The sequence below is a fragment of the Pollachius pollachius genome (assembly GCF_949987615.1).
Source record: "Pollachius pollachius genome assembly, chromosome: 16".
NCBI lineage: Eukaryota > Metazoa > Chordata > Actinopteri > Gadiformes > Gadidae > Pollachius > Pollachius pollachius.
The window spans coordinates 2,492,337-2,513,406 of record NC_136949.1 but is presented as its reverse complement, the minus strand read 5'-3'; the positions used below and the strand labels follow the sequence as shown (position 1 = coordinate 2,513,406).

General features: G+C 51.8%; 2 protein-coding genes across 2 annotated transcripts; both read right to left on the bottom strand.

The window, feature by feature from the left end:
* Positions 1-1,310: 1,310 nt before the first annotated feature.
* On the bottom strand, positions 1,311-9,256 carry slc5a6a (solute carrier family 5 member 6a; the record flags this gene model as incomplete). The annotated part of the gene is made up of 16 exons (XM_079753365.1): positions 1,311-1,478; positions 2,781-2,902; positions 3,603-3,706; positions 3,879-4,063; positions 4,503-4,589; positions 5,058-5,125; positions 5,444-5,556; positions 5,710-5,798; positions 6,295-6,424; positions 6,752-6,892; positions 7,187-7,341; positions 7,811-7,878; positions 7,970-8,021; positions 8,102-8,167; positions 8,531-8,752; positions 9,131-9,256. 16 exons carry the CDS (start codon positions 9,254-9,256, stop codon positions 1,311-1,313), a joined length of 1,896 nt encoding a protein of 631 aa, XP_079609491.1.
* Positions 9,257-15,054: 5,798 nt separating this feature from the next.
* rpl7l1 (ribosomal protein L7-like 1) lies at positions 15,055-20,645 on the bottom strand. The gene is made up of 6 exons (XM_079753388.1): positions 20,605-20,645; positions 19,947-20,052; positions 19,094-19,254; positions 17,995-18,132; positions 17,158-17,267; positions 15,055-15,635 (listed from the first exon to the last, which is right to left on the bottom strand). Exons 1-6 carry the CDS (start codon positions 20,616-20,618, stop codon positions 15,427-15,429), a joined length of 738 nt encoding a protein of 245 aa, XP_079609514.1. The 5' UTR covers positions 20,619-20,645; the 3' UTR covers positions 15,055-15,426.
* Between the last annotated feature and the right edge of the window lie 425 nt (positions 20,646-21,070).

Genomic DNA, 21,070 nt, shown 5'->3' with positions numbered 1-21,070 from the left:
AGGTTAGCCCAGCTGTAGCTCCACCGCTAGCCAACACTACAGGAAGGTTAGCCCAGCTGTAGCTCCACCGCTAGCCAACACTACAGGAAGGTTAGCCCAGCTGTAGCTCCTCCGCTAGCCAACACTACAGGAAGGTTAGCCCAGCTGTAGCTCCACCGCTAGCCAACACTACAGGAAGGTTAGCCCAGCTGTAGCTCCACCGCTAGCCAACACTACAGGAAGGTTAGCCCAGCTGTAGCTCCACCGCTAGCCAACACTACAGGAAGGTTAGCCCAGCTGTAGCTCCACCGCTAGCCAACACTACAGGAAGGTTAGCCCAGCTGTAGCTCCACCGCTAGCCAACACTACAGGAAGGTTAGCCCAGCTGTAGCTCCACCGCTAGCCAACACTACAGGAAGGTTAGCCCAGCTGTAGCTCCACCGCTAGCCAACACTACAGGAAGGTTAGCCCAGCTGTAGCTCCACCGCTAGCCAACACTACAGGAAGGTTAGCCCAGCTGTAGCTCCACCGCTAGCCAACACTACAGGAAGGTTAGCCCAGCTCTAGACAGGTAATCTCCTTGACAAGCATATGAGCAGAAACACCAGCAGGAAGTGACATCACATCCTCAGGTTTCTTCCTGTGCTCCGATAGGCCTGAAGAGGTTCCAGGTACTGCTGCAGCCCGACAGGTAATCTAAATTGGCGTGTTCACATAGGCTCTGTGGCGCAGCTGGACAGGGGACCCCATAGGCTCTGTGGAACTGCTAGACAGGGGACCCCATAGGCTCTGTGGCGCAGCTGGACAGGGGACCCCATAGGCTCTGTGGCGCAGCTGGACAGGGGACCCCATAGGGTCTGTGGCGCAGCTGGACAGGGGACCCCATAGGGTCTGTGGCACTGCTAGACAGGGGACCCCATAGGCTCTGTGGCGCAGCTGGACAGGGGACCCCATAGGCTCTCAACCAGGTCCTCATTAGGACGGGGGGGGGTCTGAGAGGTCTGGACTCTGCTGAACAGAGGAACATGGACTTAATCTCAGAGCTTGTCAGTTATTCTCCTTTCTTTTATAATATTATATTCTCTTAGAGATAAAATGTGCTCTTCTTCTTCTGTACAAAAATAACTTAGAAAAACACGTAGAGCGTCGAACTGTTCAGGAGACGAGATCCCCGCGGTCAGGCGACGCCGTCGTTTCCACGACGATTTGGGTGTGTTTGTGTGTGTGTGTGTGTGTGTGTGTGTGTGTGTGTGTGTGTGTGTGTGTGTGTGTGTGTGTGTGTGTGTGTGTGTGTGTGTGTGTGTGTGTGTGTGTGTGTGTGTGTGTGTGTGTTAGAGAGCGGTCTCTTCGGAGGGGTGGGGGCTCAGGGTGGTGGAGGCCTGAGGAGCAGCCAGGCCGGCCTCCACCAGCTTCTCCCCCGCCCCCCTGCGCCCCCCCACCTCCTCCAGCTCCTCCTGGTTCTCCTTCTGGGCCGTCAGGTAGGGCTGGGCGTCCTTATGCTGAGGACCACAGCGCACGTTAGCCCTTAAACCTTACCTCAACCTAGGGACCCTTAACTTAACCCTCACCCTAGGGACCCTTAACTTAACACTCAACCTAGGGACCCTTACCTTAACCCTCAACCTAGGGACCCTTACCTTAACCTTCACCCTAGGGACCCTTAACTTAACCCTCACCCTAGGGACCCTTAACTTAACCCTCAACCTAGGGACCCTTAACTGAACACTCAACCTAGGGACCCTTTCCTTAACCCTCAACCTAGGGACCCTTAACTGAACACTCAACCTAGGGACCCTTTCCTTAACCCTCAACCTAGGGACCCTTACCTTAACCCTCAACCTAGGGACCCTTTCCTTAACCCTCAACCTAGGGACCCTTTCCTTAACCCTCAACCTAGGGACCCTTAACCTTTAACCTTTACCCTGGCCCTCCCCAGGCCTTACCTTGTGGCCCAGTGGGGTCACGCCCCTTAACCTTTGACCTTTACCCTGGCCCTCCCCAGGCCTTACCTTATGGCCCAGTGGGGTCACGCCCCTTAACCTTTGACCTTTACCCTGGCCCTCCCCAGGCCTTACCTTGTGGCCCAGTGGGGTCACGCCCCTTAACCTTTGACCTTTACCCTGGCCCTCCCCAGGCCTTACCTTGTGGCCCAGTGGGGTCACGCCCCTTAACCTTTGACCTTTACCCTGGCCCTCCCCAGGCCTTACCTTGTGGCCCAGTGGGGTCACGCCCCTTAACCTTTGACCTTTACCCTGGCCCTCCCCAGGCCTTACCCTGTGGCCCAGTGGGGTCACGCCCCTTAACCTTTGACCTTTACCCTGGCCCTCCCCAGGCCTTACCTTGTGGCCCAGTGGGGTCACGCCCCTTAACCTTTGACCTTTACCCTGGCCCTCCCCAGGCCTTACCTTATGGCCCAGTGGGGTCACGCCCCTTAACCTTTGACCTTTACCCTGGCCCTCCCCAGGCCTTACCTTGTGGCCCAGTGGGGTCACGCCCCTTAACCTTTGACCTTTACCCTGGCCCTCCCCAGGCCTTACCTTGTGGCCCAGTGGGGTCACGCCCCTTAACCTTTGACCTTTACCCTGGCCCTCCCCAGGCCTTACCTTATGGCCCAGTGGGGTCACGCCCCTTAACCTTTGACCTTTACCCTGGCCCTCCCCAGGCCTTACCCTGTGGCCCAGTGGGGTCACGCCCCTTAACCTTTGACCTTTACCCTGGCCCTCCCCAGGCCTTACCTTGTGGCCCAGTGGGGTCACGCCCCTTAACCTTTGACCTTTACCCTGGCCCTCCCCAGGCCTTACCTTGTGGCCCAGTGGGGTCATGCAGCACAGCTTCTCCTTGTAGCGCTCGGGCAGGAAGAACAGCAGGCTGCCCATCACCGGGAACACCGTCCCGGGGGTCAGGTCCTTCTCCTTCATGGGCCCTGACACACACACACACACACAGTACATCATAGACCACACACACACACACACACACACACACACACACACACACACACATTATTCCAGGTAGAGAGTGAGTGGGTGAGTGAGCGAGTAAAGACTGAGCGAGTATAGAGTGAGTGAGTATAGAGTGATTGACAATGTAGTGACTGAGGTCAGAGTTACTGAGTTTAGAGTGACTGAGTTTAGAGTATATAGAGTGAGTGAGTATAGGTGAGTGACAATATAGTGACTGAGTATATAGTGACTGAGTTTAGAGTGACTGAGTTTAGAGTGAGTGAGTTTAGAGTGACTGAGTATAGAGTGAGTGAGTATAGGGTGAGTGAAAATATAGTGACTGAGTATAGAGTGGCTGAGTATAGAGTGAGTATAGAGTGAGTGACTGAGCATAGAGTGATAGAGTATAGAGTGACTGAGTATAGAGTGCGTGACTGAGTATAGAGTGAGCGAGTATAGAGTGAGTGAGTATAGAGTGATTTAAGAGTGAGTATAGAGCGAGTGAGTATATAGTGAGTATAGAGTGAGCGAGTATAGAGTGATTTAAGAGTGAGTATAGAGCGAGTGAGTATATAGTGAGTATAAAGCGAGTATAGAGTGAGCGAGTATATAGCGAGTATAGAGCGAGTATAGAGCGAGTATAGAGTGAGTATAGAGCGAGTACAGAGCGAGCGAGTGTACCTGTGAGCAGGCTGACCAGCAGCCCCACCAGCACCACGGTAGCAGAGTTGTGGGCGCTGTACCACATGTAAGACAGATTGTAGATGGCCTCCACCCCGCTGGGCCTGAACACACACACACACACTTTAGTCCCACCCGCTCCTACATACACACCTAGATATACATATATACCTTTAGACATATATAGACCTTCACACCCGCCTTTAACACTCACACACCTTGATCTAGCGAGTGTTGCGACATGCACACGTTTCGTACTGAAGGAGGCGTCTTTACCTAGTCTTGGTCGTCATGGCGCCGACCAGCGACGTCAAGGCAACCGTCGTCATGTTGCCAAGGAGGGGCGGGGCCGTCGTGTTGACGGACGGCAGGGGGGTGTGGCCTGGCAGACGCATCACAAAGCTGCCTATCCCGATCCAGAAGGCCATGGCCAAACCTGAGAACAGGCCCACCAGAGCCCCCTTGGGAGGGAGAGAGAGAGAGAGAGAGAGAGAGAGAGAGAGAGAGAGAGAGAGAGAGAGAGAGAGAGAGAGAGAGAGAGAGAGAGAGAGAGAGAGAGAGAGAGAGAGAGAGAGAGAGAGAGAGAGAGAGAGAGAGAGAGAGAGAGAGAGAGAGAACTATGAAACACTGAGGAACTCTAGTAAATTAGAAACATTCAAATAGCCTTATAGTGTGCCACAAGCCATGTGTCAAAATAGCTTCCTAAGTAGAACCAGCAAGTGTTCCAGTTACTGATGGTCCACTGGGCGATCATAATGTCTGTGGAGAGGCCCTGGGGGGGGAGGCAGAACCCCCCAGACGGCAGAACCTCCCAGACGGCAGAACCTCCCAGACGGCAGAACCTCCCAGACGGCAGAACCTCCCAGACAGCAGAACCTCCAGACAGCAGAACCTCCTTACCGTGGAGTTGGCCCAGGGGAAGAACATCCCGAGGCAGAAGAGGCCCAGTAGGGGTCCTCCCACCATGCCGAAGATGCTGAAGGCCGCCTGCAGACAGAGGAACATTCACTCATTCATCCTGTAGTCCGGTGGTGCTTAAAGACTTTTCCTCTCAGGCCCCAAAATAAACGTTTCAACATGTGAACACACTGGGATGGCAGTGGGCTCCATGGTTTCTAGGGGTTCTAAACTGTATTTTAACAGAGCCTTTTAAAGGTCCCATGACATGCCACCAGGTGTGGAGTGATTAGCCGTTAGAAGCCGTTTGGGAAATCTGTCCCTTATGACATCACAGGTGGGCGTGTCCACCTAGATGTGCGCTGGATAGGTCAGTCTACCAGCCTAGCCGGTGGACTGTAGAAAACGTTGCTCATCTATCCGTCACACGTCTAGGTGGACACGCCCACCTGTGATGTCATAAGGGACAGATTTCCAAAACGGCTTCTCACGGCTAATCAGCCCACAGCTGGTGGCATGTCATGGGACCTTTAATACGTCAAAGATCCTTCCACTCACCTGGAGAACCGAACCCATGAGGGAGGCGACGTAGGCCATGGCCAGACAAACCAGACCGTAGCCAAGGGCTGGGGACACAGAGAGCACCGTCACGACCAGACACCAGGGGGCAGCACCCTGCTATATACTCCATAGACACCAGGGGGCAGCACCCTGCTATATACTCCATAGACACCAGGGGGCAGTACCCTGCTATACACTACACAGACACCAGGGGGCAGCACCCTGCTATACACTCCATAGACACCAGGGGGCAGCACCTTGCTATACACTCCATAGACACCACGGGGCAGCACCCTGCTATACACTCCATAGACACCAGGGGGCAGTACCCTGCTATACACGACATAGAGGGGGGGGGGGGGCAGAGCAGCATAAACACTGACCTAGAGCCTTGGAGAGCAGCGTAGCTTTGGCTTCAGTCATGGTTGGGAAAAAGGGCTTGATGAGGTCCTCCATGGTTACTGTTGCTAGGGAGTTGAAGGCCGAAGAGATTGTACTGGGGGGGGGGGGGGGGGGGAGAAGATAAAATATATATATACACAAACAATACATATAATATACATACAGTATACAATGAATCGCCTATGGTGTTAACTACTACTCCTATAATACCAGCTATACAATATATAGTTGTATAGTAAAGTGTTACCTGAGCGCGCCGCTGAAGAGGCAGGCCACGAATAGACCAGGCAGACCCGGCAGGTCCCTGAAGACGTCCATCACGAAGTAGAGCACCATCTACAGGCAGGAGGGGCACAGGACGCCTCAATCAACCAGCGGCCCTTCACATTAAGAGCGCAGCGCCCAGCGGCCCTTCACAATAAGAGCACAGCGCCCAGCGTCTCTTCACATTAAGAGCGCAAAACCCAGTGTCTCTTCACATTAAGAGCACAGCGCCAAGTGTCTGGTGCTGAGACACTGACCTGGTTCAGACCTGGTCTTCATATTAAGAGCGTGCTGAGATACTGACCTGGTCATCACATTAAGAGCGTGGCTGAGACACTGACCTGGTCTTCACATTAAGAGCGTGGCTGAGACAATGACCTGGTCCTTGTCTTCACAATAAGAGCGTGCTGAGACACTGACCTGGTCCTTGTCTTCACAATAAGAGCGTGGCAGAAACACTGACCTGACTTCACATTAAGACCGTGCTGAGACACTGACCTGGCTTCACAATAAGAGCGTGCTGAGACACTGACCTGGCTTCACAATAAGAGCGTGCTGAGACACTGACCTGGTCCTTGGTCTTGACGTAGCCCTTGTCCAGAGGGCTGTCCTCTCCGTAGCGGGCGAACATCACCAGCCCCATGAGACAGCCCAGAGACAGAACGATCTGCTGGCACGGGAACACCACGTAGCAAGACCTGGAGAACACATAGAACATGGAGAACCTTATTCAACCACCTCGAGGAGAACCTTATTCAACCACCTCCAAGAGAACCTTATTCAACCACCTCGAGGAGAACCTTATCCAACCACCTCCAGGATATTAGTGAAGGGTAGAGTGAGAGTGGTGTAGAGCAGGGTTAGGGTGGTGAATGATGGTGTTGTAGGAGTAGGATAGGGGTAGGGTGGTGTAGGCCTGAGAAGGTAGTTGTAGGCTAAGGTCTGGTGGTGTAGGCCTGAATAGGGTGGGGTGGTGTAGGGTAGGATAAAGCTATAGGCAGCTGGGTGGGTGGGGTAGGCCTTACATCACGGCCTCCCTCTCGGTCCTGGAGCTCAGGTAGCGTTGGACCTGGGCCTGGTTGACTCCGTACAGCGCCAGCATCAGGAAGACCCCGCCCACGCCCAGCGTCCAGAAGGTGTGTCTCTCCAGGGGGTCGGGGTTCAGGCTGCGACCACGCATTCATCCAGGAACATTAGTCACATATAGAAGAAGGTATTCACATATAGCCGTGGTAGCAGTACCAAGTTTTTACGTAGAAATACACCGTAGTGGAAGCATTAGCAGTGGTAGCATTAGCATTAGCAGCAGCAGCATTAGCATTAGCAGCGGGAGCATTAGCAGCATTAGCATTAGCAGAATAAGCACCAGCAGCAGTAGCATTAGAACTAGTAGTAACACCACCAGCAAAGTTACATGAGCAGCATTAGCTATGTTACGAGCCGGGTAGTGGCGTCCTTACTCCAGGGAGGCGATGCGGCTGCCATTCATGGCCTTCCTCCACACCTCGGAGATGCCCCCGGCCTGGCTGGTCCCCACCACGATGACCGCCAGCTGCCCGGCGAACATCACCACCGTCTGGAACACGTCCGTCCAGATCACCGCCTTCAGACCTCCCTGGACCGCAAAACAGCCACGCTTCAGGTTAGTCTGGTGAGTCAGGCACCAGCTATGGTCTAAGGTTAGGCTAAAGCTAAGGGCTAACGTTAAGCTAAAGCTAAGGGCTAACGTTAAGCTAAAGCTAAGGGCTAACGCTACGTAAAAGCTAAGTGCCATAATCAGGCCTGAGATAAGTGCTAACATCAGGCACCAGCTTAAGGCTAATTTCAGGCAAAAGCTATGAGCTTACAACAGCCTGAAGCTAAGGGCCAACGTCAGCTTCAAGTTAAGCACTAACGTCAGGCCCAAGTTAAGTGCTAACATCAGGCCCAAGTTAAGTGCTAACATCAGGCCCAAGTTAAGTGCTAACATCAGGCCCAAGTTAAGTGTTAACGTCAGGCCAAAGCTTAGGGCTAACATTAGCCTGAAGCTACACGCAAACATTAGGCCCGGGCTAAGGGACAGGGTGGGTATTTCAGTGCCTTACCAGTGCAGTGTACAGTGTGCACACAAGGCCCATAGCCAACACCGCCCCCCAGAGGTCAAACCCAGTTACTGCAACACAAAAACCAAAACAAATGTTAAAAATACCCCAGTTGTTGTGTATGTTAAGGTACAATTCTTCAGGTTCTCCTGGTGGTCGTACCTGCGTTGAGGGCCAGCGCGGGAGCGTACAGCACCACCCCCATGTAGATCACCTAGACGGGACAACAAATCAACATGGTGCTCTGCACACAGCCCTCAGTATGCAGACTCATAAGCGTTGTGCGTTAGTTACCATCTGGAAGATGAAGGTGACCGTCCCACAGATCCGGACCGTCTTGTTGAAGCGCAGCTCCAGATACTGAGCAGGGAGACACAACTCAACACTGAACCCCAGGGAGACACAACTCAACACTCACCCCAGGGAGACAACACAATACTGAACCACAACACAACACTGAACCACCACACAACACTGAACCACCACACAACACGGAACCACAGAGAGACAAACACAATACTGAACCACAACACAACACTGAACCACAATACTGAACCAGAGGGCAGGGGAGGCTAACTGGGTAGGGCTAACTGGCTGATGCTATCTGGGTAGGGCTAACTGGCTGATGCTATCTGGGTAGGGCTAAAGTAGCCATCTAGCTAATATTCAGTACCAGTAAACGATGCTAGCTAGGGGGTTAGCTGGCGGCTAGCCGCGGCGTACCTCGTAGGCGCTGGACAGGCGCAGGCGGTAGAAGACGGGGATGAAGACGTGGGCAGGGATGAGCAGCCCCAGGAAGTAGGAGCAGCCCAGGAACCAGTACTGCGTCCCGAAGGTGTACACCTCCGACGGCGCTCCCAGGATGGCCACGGCCGACTGGAAGGTGGCCAGCAGCGACAGCGACACCGGCAGGCAGCTCATGGAACGGTCCGCCAGCAGGAACTCCTGGGGACGGAGCGCACGTCAGACCACCGCCGCTCGCTGTACTGGGAGCGTCTGGACACCACAGCCCCCCGTACTGGGAGCGTCTGGACACCATAGCCCCCCGTACTGGGAGCGTCTGGACACCACAGCCTCCCCCCGTACTGGGAGCGTCTGGACACCATAGCCCCCCGTACTGGGAGCGTCTGGACACCACAGCCTCCCCCCGTAATGGGAATGTCTGTAAACCATAGCCCCCCGTACTGGGAGCGTCTGGACACCATAGCTTCCCCCCGTACTGGGAGCGTCTGGACACTATAGCCCCCCTACTGGGAGCGTCTGTAAACCATAGCCCACTGTGGCATCACTGTGCAGGATGCCCTCACCTGTGCGCCGTCTCACCTGTGTGGTCCGCTGGCGCCCCCCGGAGAAGGCGTAGAAGAGGCCGATGCCTGCGGACGCCACCAGCAGCAACGCAAAGATCACATAGTCCACCGTGCTGAAGTGCATCTGGACTACGTCTCCCATGATGCAGCTGGAGAAGGGCGGGGAGCGTGGGAAAGCTGGGGGCGGCTCGGTACAGCCAAGTTAGCTCCTCTCCATAAACTCCCTGAGAAAGAGACAAACGGAGCTCATTACAATCTTCTTGTTGACAGTAATGATCCTCACAGAGTGGCGATCTAGAGGATTTGAGCGGGCTTGAGACCGGAGGTGAGCTGTAAGATTACACTGCCTTCGAGAGGCTGTCCTTATTGCCCATCATAGTACACTGGTTCAGGCTGCATTCGATTTGACTTGTCCTATGGGTTACTGGTACTTTTAGTTTATAGTTTACAGGGCAGCTGTTCTTGTTTTGTGAAATCTCTATCAGTATATTGTTTACGTTTCTGTATAAGAACATGTTAGAGGGTGAGACAGAGATACCGATATAGGGAGATGGAGACGCACAGAGACACAGACAGAAGAGAAAGACAGGAAAGAGACAGACAGATGGTGAGAAGAATAATGAAAGAAAATAAAGAAAGACAAAGAGAGAGAGACAGAGAGACAAAGAGACAGAGAGAGAGAGAGAACGGGTGAAGAGCCGGTCTTACCTGTTCTGTGGAGGTGACTCTCTGCCCAGCCGGCTCCTTTTTAAACGTCCTCAAAGGGGGTCAGTCCGGGTCCAGGTCGCTGCTCAAAGCCTCCCTGGGGGACCAGGAGAAGAGTCAATCCTCTCCGCTCTCACCCCACAGGAGAGCACAGCATGGTCCAGCATGCTCTGAGAACAAGAGGCCTCCTCCTCCCCCCCGTCTCTCCTAGCGTCCTTCCCTCCCCGCCAAACAACCCGACTCTCTCTTGAGTTGGACGAGGATGATCACGCAGGATCCCCGTGCGAGCGTGGAGCTCGAATGACCCCACAGCCCCTCCCTGACCACATGTTGTGCAGCCGCCTGACAGACTCTACCGCACAGCTGTATGTGGAGTGGCCCGGCAGGCTATGTAGCCCAGCATGCTACATAGCATAACATGCTACCTAGACCGACCAGTGAAATGTTGTTGCAAAAGATGGCCATCGTGGACGGCAAACTGTGCAAGCTACATGTTGCAGTCCCTCTGCACCATGTAAACACGCTCACGGTGTTCTGCTGGGTAATGAGATCCATGTTGTGAAACGGGTCTACCTGTCCATCATGGCAGCGCATGGGGAGGGCTGTGTTGTTAGTACCCCCCGCGGTGAGACCCCGTACTGTGGGTACCTACACTGTTACACACAATTGATGTCTTTTCCTGGTGTTCCTTTCAGCGCCGCGTTGTCAAACTGAGAATGAACTGCTGGTTTATGCCGAGTTGGGTCAAACATGCAGTGAGGTCGATTCCTGCTTCTCAATACAAGATCCCTATGACCTAGTTAACCATAGTGCCCGCTAGACTAACATCTGACCAGTTAACCATACTGCCCGCTAGCCTAACATCTGACCAGTTAACCATACTGCCCGCTAGGCTAACATCTGACCAGTTAACCATACTGCCCGCTAGGCTAACATCTGACCAGTTATCCATACTGCCCGCTAGGCTAACATCTGACCAGTTAACCATACTGACCACTAGGCTAACATCTGACCAGTTATCCATACTGCCCGCTAGGCTAACAACTGACCAGTTAACCATACTAACAGCTAGGCTAATGTTATACCAATTAACCATACTAAACACTAGACTAGGCTAACCAGTTAACCATACTAATAGCTATGCCGACATCTCAACAGTTAACCATACCAACCACTAGCATAGGCTTACCAGTTAACCACACTTATCTCTAGGCTTTCGTCTCACCATTCCATTCTAACGCGGGCCATCTGCACAAAGTCCATGAGCTGTAAAAAGACTCTAAATAGTACAAAAGTCATGCGTTTGTTATGCGTCTGCATGTTCGATCCGTGTAAAGGTTGAACTTCATGTACTGCTGACAGAGAAACTAACTCTGTTCCATCTTTCAGTTACATCATCTAGTCACTGAGCAGACACTTTTATCCAGAGTGACTTTCGAGCCAGGCATCAAGCAAAGCAGGCAACCAAAATAGTGGCTCAAAAGAGTTAAGCATTGAAACAGCACCACCACAGTGCAGAGCAGCAGTAGGTATAAGGACGGAATTGAGCTTTTACATTGAGGGCATTTAGCAGACGCTTTTATCCAGAGCAACTTATAACGGTTCATACACACACACACACCGATGGCGGAGTCAACCACGCAGGGCGACAGCCAGCTCGTCAAGAGCAGTTAGGGTGAGGCGTCTCGCTCAGGGACACCTCGACAGGGGATCAAACTAGCAACCTTTCAGTCACAGGTCATCCTGCTCTACCTGCTAAGTTACTGCCGCCTGAGTAGTACTAACAGTTGCAGTAGATCACTATCCTTCGCACGGCGTGGACCCGTCTCAAGGCGTCCTCTAGACCTTTCTTAAGGCTTGTCTCCAGGCCTCCTCCAGACCTGTCTCCAGGCCCGTCTCCAGACCTCCTCCAGACCCGTCTCCAGGCCTCCTCTAGACCCGTCTCCAGACCTGTCTCCAGACCTCCTCCAGACCCGTCTCCAGGCCTCCTCTAAACCCGTCTCCAGGCCTCCTCTATACCCGTCTCCAGGCCTGTCTCCAGGCCTCCTCTATACCCGTCTCCAGGCCTGTCTCCAGGCCTCCTCTAGACCCGTCTCCAGGCCTGTCTCTAGACCCGTCTCCAGACCTGTCTCCAGACCTCCTCTAGACCCGTCTCCAGGCCTCCTCTATACCCGTCTCCAGGCCGGTCTTCAGACTGCCCTTTACAACAGAGCTGCCTGCTGGGTCGACCCAACGTACCACAGGCTGACCCTGTTCTCCCTGGTAACCACTGGTCCCCACCCCACCACTGGTTCACTCACAGCCTTCCGCAAAGAACAGAGAAACAACCACCGAAAGACAAGGGACCATTCCCTGATCGTTCTGCGTTCACAGTGAAATGCACTCAATCCAAAAGAATCATTCCTGACCAACAGCTGAGTGTGTGAGAGCCGCGACTGAGACACAGTCGGAGCCATGTGAAATGATCTAACCTCACGATTGTTAGACCGTCGGGCCAGTGGGTGAAGTCCACGGGAGTTCCAGCTCGCTCAGCGAAGAGAATATAACTAATTAAAACGAACAAAGGAGGCTCAGATGTTTCAAAGGACCGAGACGCACGGCGGGTCGGCTGGGTGTGATGTCACGATCATTAGACGCTAGCCACAGCACAGAGAGGTTTAAAAAAAGGGTAAGGGAAGCTATCGTTCCCAAGGCAACGCCCAGGCAGGGACGGTGATTGGCCCTGGGTTTACCTAGTGGGGATGGCTAGGCTGCTAGCGTTAACCCTTAGCCCTCTGTCTGAGGGTGTAGCTGGAGGATGAGATAGCCTGGGGAGTAGGGCTGATTGAAGAGATAGCCAGAAGAATAGAAAAGGGAGGCTTTACGCATGAGAAGATTTACAGCTGTGGCAGATAACACTGTAGCTAGCACCCCCACAGCAGTAGCTAGCATCCCCACAGCTATAACTAGCATCCTCATAGCTATAACTAGCATCCCCACAGCTGTTACTAGCATCGCCACAGCTGTTACTAGCATCACCACAGCTGTTACTAGGATCACCACAGCTGTAGCCAGATGGATAGAACACTAGGTCTCTGGCACACTTGTGACATGATTATCTAGTGCTTAATGACCCCTGGCCTGTCAACACAATCTTTGCTTACAGAGTAACAATAGATAGACCGAAGGGAGGGGGACACACACACACACACACACACACACACACACACACACTTCAAGGTCATTAATATGCATCAGACCAATCCTGGATCACTCCAGCCACTCTGCTCCTAAACCCGCTGGTTAGTTCTGGTTAGCATCTCTAACCAGGATACAGGACTAGTCAGCATTGCCTCTCATGTCAAGATAGGGAAGAGATGAGCAGAATCATGAAGATATGACCCATCAGGAGGGCGTATGCATCACAATGCGTTGTTTCACAGCTAAAGAAGCAAAGAAGATCAGTCTCAAGGTGTCCACATAAAACCAAAACAGATTTAGTCCAGTCCTCCTTCTGTGACACCAGGGCCTGACGGTTGGATATGAACATTAACGTCATCATGTGTCAACACCCGAGATACTGAATGATTGGCAGCCTTATCTTTACTGATTAGCAGGGTTAGAACAGAGGCACACGCCGCCCAATAGAAGTTGAATCTCGGGTTTCAAAACACACCTGCTGCTCTCTGGAACAATTCAGATTGAACAATGCCTACAAAACATAGGATACGGTGATTGTCAATCAGCCGTTCGCCCGCTGGAGGCCTACCCATGACAGTTTGTTACTCAGTGGTTGTTCAAACACGACAGGACATCAGCCCAGAGCCTCTACCGGAGGCCTCTTCATTTCTAGTGCTTTCTCTCTCAGACAACGTGGAGATGATGGTCTAAATAACGAACCAGCGAAGGGGTTGATTACGACACTTCATCCATTCATTCAACCCTAAAGACGGATGAGAATCCCCACCAAACGTTAACCACGACCGACCGACCACATGAGTAACCCATGTTACATGAGTGATCCGGTAACGTGAGTAACGTGGATCGTAAATTATGTTTACGACACAGGTTAGTTTCCACGTGCTGATCCTGACAGGTCCATAGTACCACTGGGGCACCTGACATTCAAACACATTAATACACACGGCTGGGGCCCCGCGGATCGAGACCCGCGGTTCAGGTCCCACAACAGCTGATTTCATTCATTCATTCCCACCCGACTGAGGGCTAGCCCCGAGGCAAGCCGCAGGCTCCAACGGAGCAGCACTAGACCTTTACCACATTAGACCTTTACCACACGACCCCGGCATCACGGGACAGGTGGTCTCCCATGTGACGCTAACCGAGGCTAACCTCTCCCCGGACCGCGCGTGTCCTCTCGCGGTAACCGACATATGTCCGCCGGTCCACCTCCACGGTGTAGTCACCGGCTGTCGGTATTCTTCCATTTAAACCACTAACCGTAAACCAGCGGTGGGGGAGGGGGGGGGGGGTATTACCGGTTGAAGTCGCCGTCATCCTCCGTGGACCCGACATCTCCAGCGTCTCGTGCAGGAGCAGTGCGACCGGAGCAGCGCGATGGGCGACATACCGCCCCCTCGCTGCTTCAGGCCGACACGTGCTGCGGCGGGGGAGGAGCAGCGCTCAACCAATCACAGCCCGCCATGAGCAGGCCCAGACCGGAACCCGAACAGAAGCAGAGGAACCCTTGACACCGCTCACAACAAACCGCTGTGTGTAATATATTTATCAAGTTACCACCGTCCTGATGACGCGCTCCGTGATTAGAGCGCAGTGACGTCACGGTATCACCTGAACGGGTTCTATGCTACGTCGTGACGGGCAACCAGGGAAACGGCGGTAGCGGCTGTATTTCGCATCATTAATTCATTAACTTTAAGACGGCGATATCTTCTTTTATTGAGTATTTTTAAGACACCCAGCTGTGCAGATGCAATTCTCCCCTCCCCTCCCCCCCCACCTCCCAAGGTGACTCACTCCTCTTGGCGGAGCGGGCGCTCAGAGACCAACAGCCAATCAGGGGGAGGAGCCCACGGAGACACAGGATGCTGCGGGCACGTTCTGTCACGAAACACTCACAGCAGCCCCGTAACAACCTGAACAGGCGTTCACCTCAGATCCAAGGACAGGGCCTGATCTCAGGACCCAGTGGCTCCAACCTGAGGCAGGAACACCCTGGGATTCAGGGCCGGTCGCATCTCTCCGGGGTTGACATGCAAAGACTTCACCACTTGATATTCTGAACATGTTTATTGAAATATAAAGAAATCACTGTACATTATGGGCTCTGTCCACATCTAAAGAATGAGCAGGAACGTCCTCCCACGAGGAAGAACCGGCTCCGCTCAGACGGAGCGCCACATCGTGGTGCTCCAGCGCCCCCTGGTGGTCACCCTGCATGGTGCAGGATGCTCCCGGTCGGTCTGCCCCCTGCTGGAGGCTCCAGACTCAAACTGTTTAAATCCACCGCCCCGCGACGCCCCGTCCAGCGCTGCGGCGCCACTGCTGCCGGGGTACCCTTGAGCCAGAGAGTGTGAGGGCCCCTCCTCCTCAGCAGAACACACAGTATGTACAGAAACAGTCTGGGGTCCACGCGCCCGCGGGCCCTCAGTTGAGCTGGCGGACGATCTTGTTGACCTCGGCGCCCCTGAACCCGGGCGCCCCCAGGTCCTTCATGACCCCGCCCTTGTCGCGGGCGGCGTGGCGCGCCACCGAGAGGCTGAAGGGCCGCAGGAAGCCGTTGGCCTTCCGGAAGTTCTTCCCAACGGAGTAGACCTCGTGGATCAGGTCCTCCAGGCAGATGATGCCCTGCTCGCCTGGGGGAGAGGAGACACTGGGTGAGGAGCAGGGGGCACAGGTACTAATACACAGACCAGCTGGGTGAGGAGCAGGGGGACAGGTACTAATACACAGACCAGCTGGGTGAGGAGCAGGGGGACAGGTACTAATACACAGACCAGCTGGGTGAGGAGCAGGGGGCACAGGTACTAATACACAGACCAGCTGGGTGAGGAGCAGGGGGACAGGTACTAATACACAGACCAGCTGGGTGAGGAGCAGGGGGACAGGTACTAATACACAGACCAGCTGGGTGAGGAGCAGGGGGACAGGTACTAATACACAGACCAGCTGGGTGAGGACCAGGTGATACATGGATACTACTCATTCATGTTCAATACACTGAACAATACAGATATACACACCACTATATAATACAGATACAAATACACAATAAATATACTTTTGCATACATAAGAAACATGTTGTTCGGCACTTTTGCACTTTAAAAACGCACCTTATTTGAACAACGATAACTACCCCATAACACTGAATATTATATTCATGTATAATGTATGCACTGTCGTCTACATGTGTATTTGTTGTCTTATTGCAGTATAATAATGTTAAATGTTTGATGTTGTCTTTCTGCACTATTATGTTATATGTTTGGTAAATATTTTAATAGCACATTTGGAGGATGGGGCAACATTATTTCGGTCCTCTATGGAAAATAAATCCTTTTGACTTTGAACCAGATTCCCGTTCAAGTGAGTCAATTAAACTTAGGACGTTGAACAGACCCTTATCCAAAGCGATGAACAATAATTCAATGTCAGACGAAAGAGAAACCAAACATCACTAACCATCACTAGGTTAACCCGTTTCCCGTAAACAAAGAGAGCTAGGGTAAGGACCCGTCCACACGGAGCCGATTATTTGGTGAAACCGCGAACGTCTTGTGCGTTTCGGCCGACCGTCCAGACGGAGCCGGCAAATCCGCTGCCCGAAACCGCACATTGCTGAAACCACCCTCGGGGGTGGTTTCAAATCTATCCGGACCAATGCGGTTTCGTGTTAGGATTCGTGTGGACGCCTGAAGAGCAAACGATGACGTCATTAGCCCCCCACCGGCTGGGGGACGTCAGAGTTGTGTTGAATTTTTTATTTTATTTGTGTTCTTTTTGTAGCTTTAAATAAAGCCCCTCGATGAATTGAATTACTAACTGTGCATCAAAAAGTATTTCTGCTGAATTTAAAAAGGTTGAATCTCCTCGTGACTGAATGTTTGTATACAGCGCGCAGGCTGGATGCGCGCAGGCTGGATGCGCTCCACTTTTTTCTGTGGAGAACCAGCGCCTTGAATATTTACTACAGCGTTTCTACAGCTCGATTCGGTTTCGCAATGACTCCGTCTTTACGGAGATATTCCTGAACCGCATAAAACAAAACCGGATCGTTTTCGCCCGTTTCGGCTCCGTGTGGGCGGGGCCTGAGGCGTGCCGCGATGCCCACTCCTGTTCGTGAGTACCGCCGCAGTCAGAGGCACCTCAGACGTACCCAGGTGCTGCTCGATCAGGTTGTTGTCCGTCAGAGCCACCCTGCGGTTCTTGATCTTGGTCTGTCCTCTCTTCAGGATCAGCTCTCGGACCGACTTCAGGTTGGGGAACCTGTTGGAGAAGGGGGGGGTGAGTGAAGCTAACGGCTGACCAGCTAAGTACCTTCAACCACAGAATATCATACTTCTGATGCAGTGTTGCCAGATTGGCAACACTGCCAATCTGCCAATATCCATTGGGTCAGATTTCCCACCCAATATGGCAACACTGTTCTGACGGCCATAACTATATGACAGTCTAATCGGTGTAGGGTAGATGGGTGTATACTACAGATTCGACCACACAATACAATATTATGTCTGAGTGGCGATACCATATGCATTGTGATTCTGTACATTGTGAGACTTAATTATGATTTTTGCATGTGCAGTTTTGTCTTGTGTGAATTTATTTAACGTACGGGTACGACGTTGGGGACCGGGTTCTGCAGGTCCGTCTGTGTACGATGTTGTTTATATTAATGCATGTTAGCCTGTTTACCCCTACGACTGGACCCCAGCTACAGCTAGCAGCATGTTAGCATGTGCACCAGGACTACAGCTAGCAGCATGTTAGCATGTGCACCAGGACTACAGCTAGCAGCATGTTAGCATGTGTACAGGACAACAGCTAGCAGAATGTTAGCATGTTTACCAGGACTACAGCTAGCAGCATGTTAGCATGTGCACCAGGACTACAGCTAGCAGAATGTTAGCATGTGCACCAGGACTACAGCTAGCAGCATGTTAGCATGTGCACCAGGACAACAGCTAGCAGAATGTGTACCAGGACAACTCACCCCCAGGCTACGTAGGGCTCCACCACCTTCATCATGGCCAGAGAGCTCTTGTTGATTTTGATGAAGACTCCGCTGAAGAGCTTCCTGAGCCGGAACATCTGGATGACGTGGCGGACCTTGGGGCTGACGCCTTTGATCCTGAGGAGGAGGGAGGAGCTTGAGACGGAGGCCTTGGGGAACAACACCTCAGTGGAGTCTGGGGACGGTTCCTTAACACGTCCATGTGTCATACCGCTTCAAAGAGGACGACTTTGTACACGGTTTCATTTGCTTTGTTTGTCACTTTTATGAAGTGGGCTGCGGCTGTACGGGTGTAGTTTAGGGCTGTGCCCTGTAATTTAAAGGGTGGCATCCATGTTAAGAATCTTTTACGGGAAACAATTACGTGATTAATTACTTTATAAGTATATCCGTTAAGACCAAATGGAATCAGTTCTGCTGCGGCTGAAGCCAAGAGCTGAGGACTACTCAGAGCATAAAAATTGTTTGGTGAATAAACACCACAGAAAAGTGATCGACAGGAAAGACGGATTCTGAGAAGTGGTCCAAATCTCCTCCTACAGAAGCATCAACTAGAACTTGATTCTTACATTTCACGCAATGATACGAGACGGGCGACAGTCATTTTCAACCACTTCCACTCAAACGGTCTCTCCTGGTGTCATAAGCAGGCTATAGGTCAGGTCTACAGCCCCTGATGTTAGGCCTACATTAATCGCAGAGAGTAAACAACTATTATTATTTTATAATATGGATCTATTGAGATATCTTAAAAAAATCAATAAAGTTTGGCGCCCAGTCCTTTAGGATTGTCTCCACACAGTGAAACCCTGGTGGGATAGGTCTAGGTAAGGCGTGGGGTTGGAGCCCATACAGTCATTCACTCCGCTGAAAGCTTTCTCCTGAACATTTTCCGCCTGTTGACCCCGAACAACAAGCCTCACAGTCAGAGTTAAGCTGTTTGTTTCACATAAGCTTCTTGTTGGAATGGTGTTCAGCTCCATTCCTATAAGATCTAGGAATGAGTGGAAGTCCATTGTCAATGGTTTTATGGCCCAAACGAAGCGGGTCCTGGTCGACTGGTCGAGGCTCTACTCACTCTTTGATGCGCACGGCGAAGGCCAGCTTGTTCTTGGGGGGCAGGGCGGTGGGAGGGCGCTGCTTGGATCGCCGGATGCGCGTCTCGTCCCGGCTGGCCCGGTGGCCTTCCCTCAGGATGTCCTCCAGCCTCTTGAAGCGGAGCGGCTTACCCTTGGAGACCTGGAGGAACCAACACAGGTCAGCATCACCCATGGGTACCGAGTTCAGAGCCACGTCGTTAAAGGACGGGGTTAGGAGACACCATGTTCAAGGAGGCCTACAGGGAGACTGCAGACCAAAGGGGTTTGAGCCAAGAACCTTTGGCCTGGGAGTCAAACGTCTTGCATTTGTTTCTCTGCCGACTCCAACCTCTAACTCTGGTTAGAAGAGAGATTTGTTGTATACGGGGAATGGGTTAACCTAGCGATTGTCAGTGCGTGGCACTTGGTTTTATGAACATCCTTACTGTACCGACAGATAAATAGTTTCAACTTCTTCTGACAAATGTTTTTATTGTAGTGGCTTTGGTTAGAGAATCAGCTAAATGTCAGTTCCCTTCCAATGGTTTAGGTAAACAAACTAGCCGTGTCTCTCTTGGCCAACAACAAGCTGGTTGTATAACACTGTCTGCTCAGGATATCAGAGGAGTCAACAGTTAAGTGTCGAGCTCAAAGCACAAACAACCGACCTAACGACGAGCCAATAGTCGGGTCTGCCGTGAAAACCAAAACAAAGCACCTTCTTTGTATCCAGTACACAGGAGAAAGTAGGTTAAGAGTTTCATAGCGCTACCCTGTGAATAACAGTAATAGCTTCATGGAGTTTAATACCTTGATTATTCAGTTCAATGCGGTGATCAACAGTTCTCGTACCTTTCTCTTGTCTAGCAGGGCGAGCTTAGCCTGCGTGGCCTTGATGGCCTGGTACGCCTTCCTCTTCTTCAGCAGATGCTCCGGGACCAGCTGGATCACCTTCTTCCTGCAGACCAGTTTAAAAAACAACATCAACAGGGACCTCACTGGACGTCGGTCGACGACACGAAACAGTTACACAACCAGCCGACCGCCGTAGATATAAGAATCCTTTAAGATGACAGTGACGTTGAGGTGCTGGAGAACACATGGTTTAGATTCTACAGATATCACAGCTTTTAGTTCTACAGCTCCTCTCATGAGGCAGTAAACACAAGCAACACCGACACTTTAGGTACCGAACTCGGCAGGACAAAATACAAATGCTACTCCTTTAGTATGGTCACGGTATTAGAGGCGTTCTGTTGTATTTTCCTCTGAATATAAGCCGTGTGTCGGGGTCTCCTGTGAGACCAGAGGCTGCTCTTGCCCGAAGGAACCCCTACAGCAACATGTGAGCTTTAAACCCTGAAGTCTCCACCGACAGGACCCCATCCCGTCCCGGATCCAGAGCCCCAAGGGTCGTGTGGACCGCCGAGGAGACAGAGCGGGAATCCGAGCCGGGAAAACACAGGATGGACGCAGATATTATCGTTCCGATGTGAAGACAAATACTTACTCGGGTTCCGCCATTGTGGATGTTGATGAACGTAATGCAGCGGCGCGTCGCACGACAATGACGACACAGCGGCGCTCCGGGCTCGCCCCAGCTCAGAGTTCTGAACTCAAAGTCTTGCTTGGAGTTCAGAAATGTATATTTTATTTTTACTGAATTAACAGAAAGAAATAATTAACTATATTATTCTAACTATATTATTATATTATTATAATAATAATTATTGTTTATTATTATTATTATTATTATTATTATTATTATTATTATTATTGTAATATAATAATATAATAAACGTTTTTGGTTATAGTATGTTTTTTTTGTTATGTTATTATTAACCATTTAATCCTTTTCTAAATGGCGAATTTATTTATTTCATTCCCACGGAATATAGATACATCAGAAAAAAATCAGTAATCAGAATTGAGAAAAGAATAATATAAACTTAGCACAAAAAGTAAGGAAATTTGTG

Coding starts and splice junctions, on each gene's coding strand:
- rpl7l1 (XM_079753388.1), bottom strand. Junction 18,133..19,093: donor TTCGCCGTGCGCATCAAAGA/GTGAGTAGAGCC, acceptor CCTCCTCCTCAG/GATCAAAGGCGTCAGCCCCA. Junction 17,268..17,994: donor GAGCCCTACGTAGCCTGGGG/GTGAGTTGTCCT, acceptor CTTCTCCAACAG/GTTCCCCAACCTGAAGTCGG.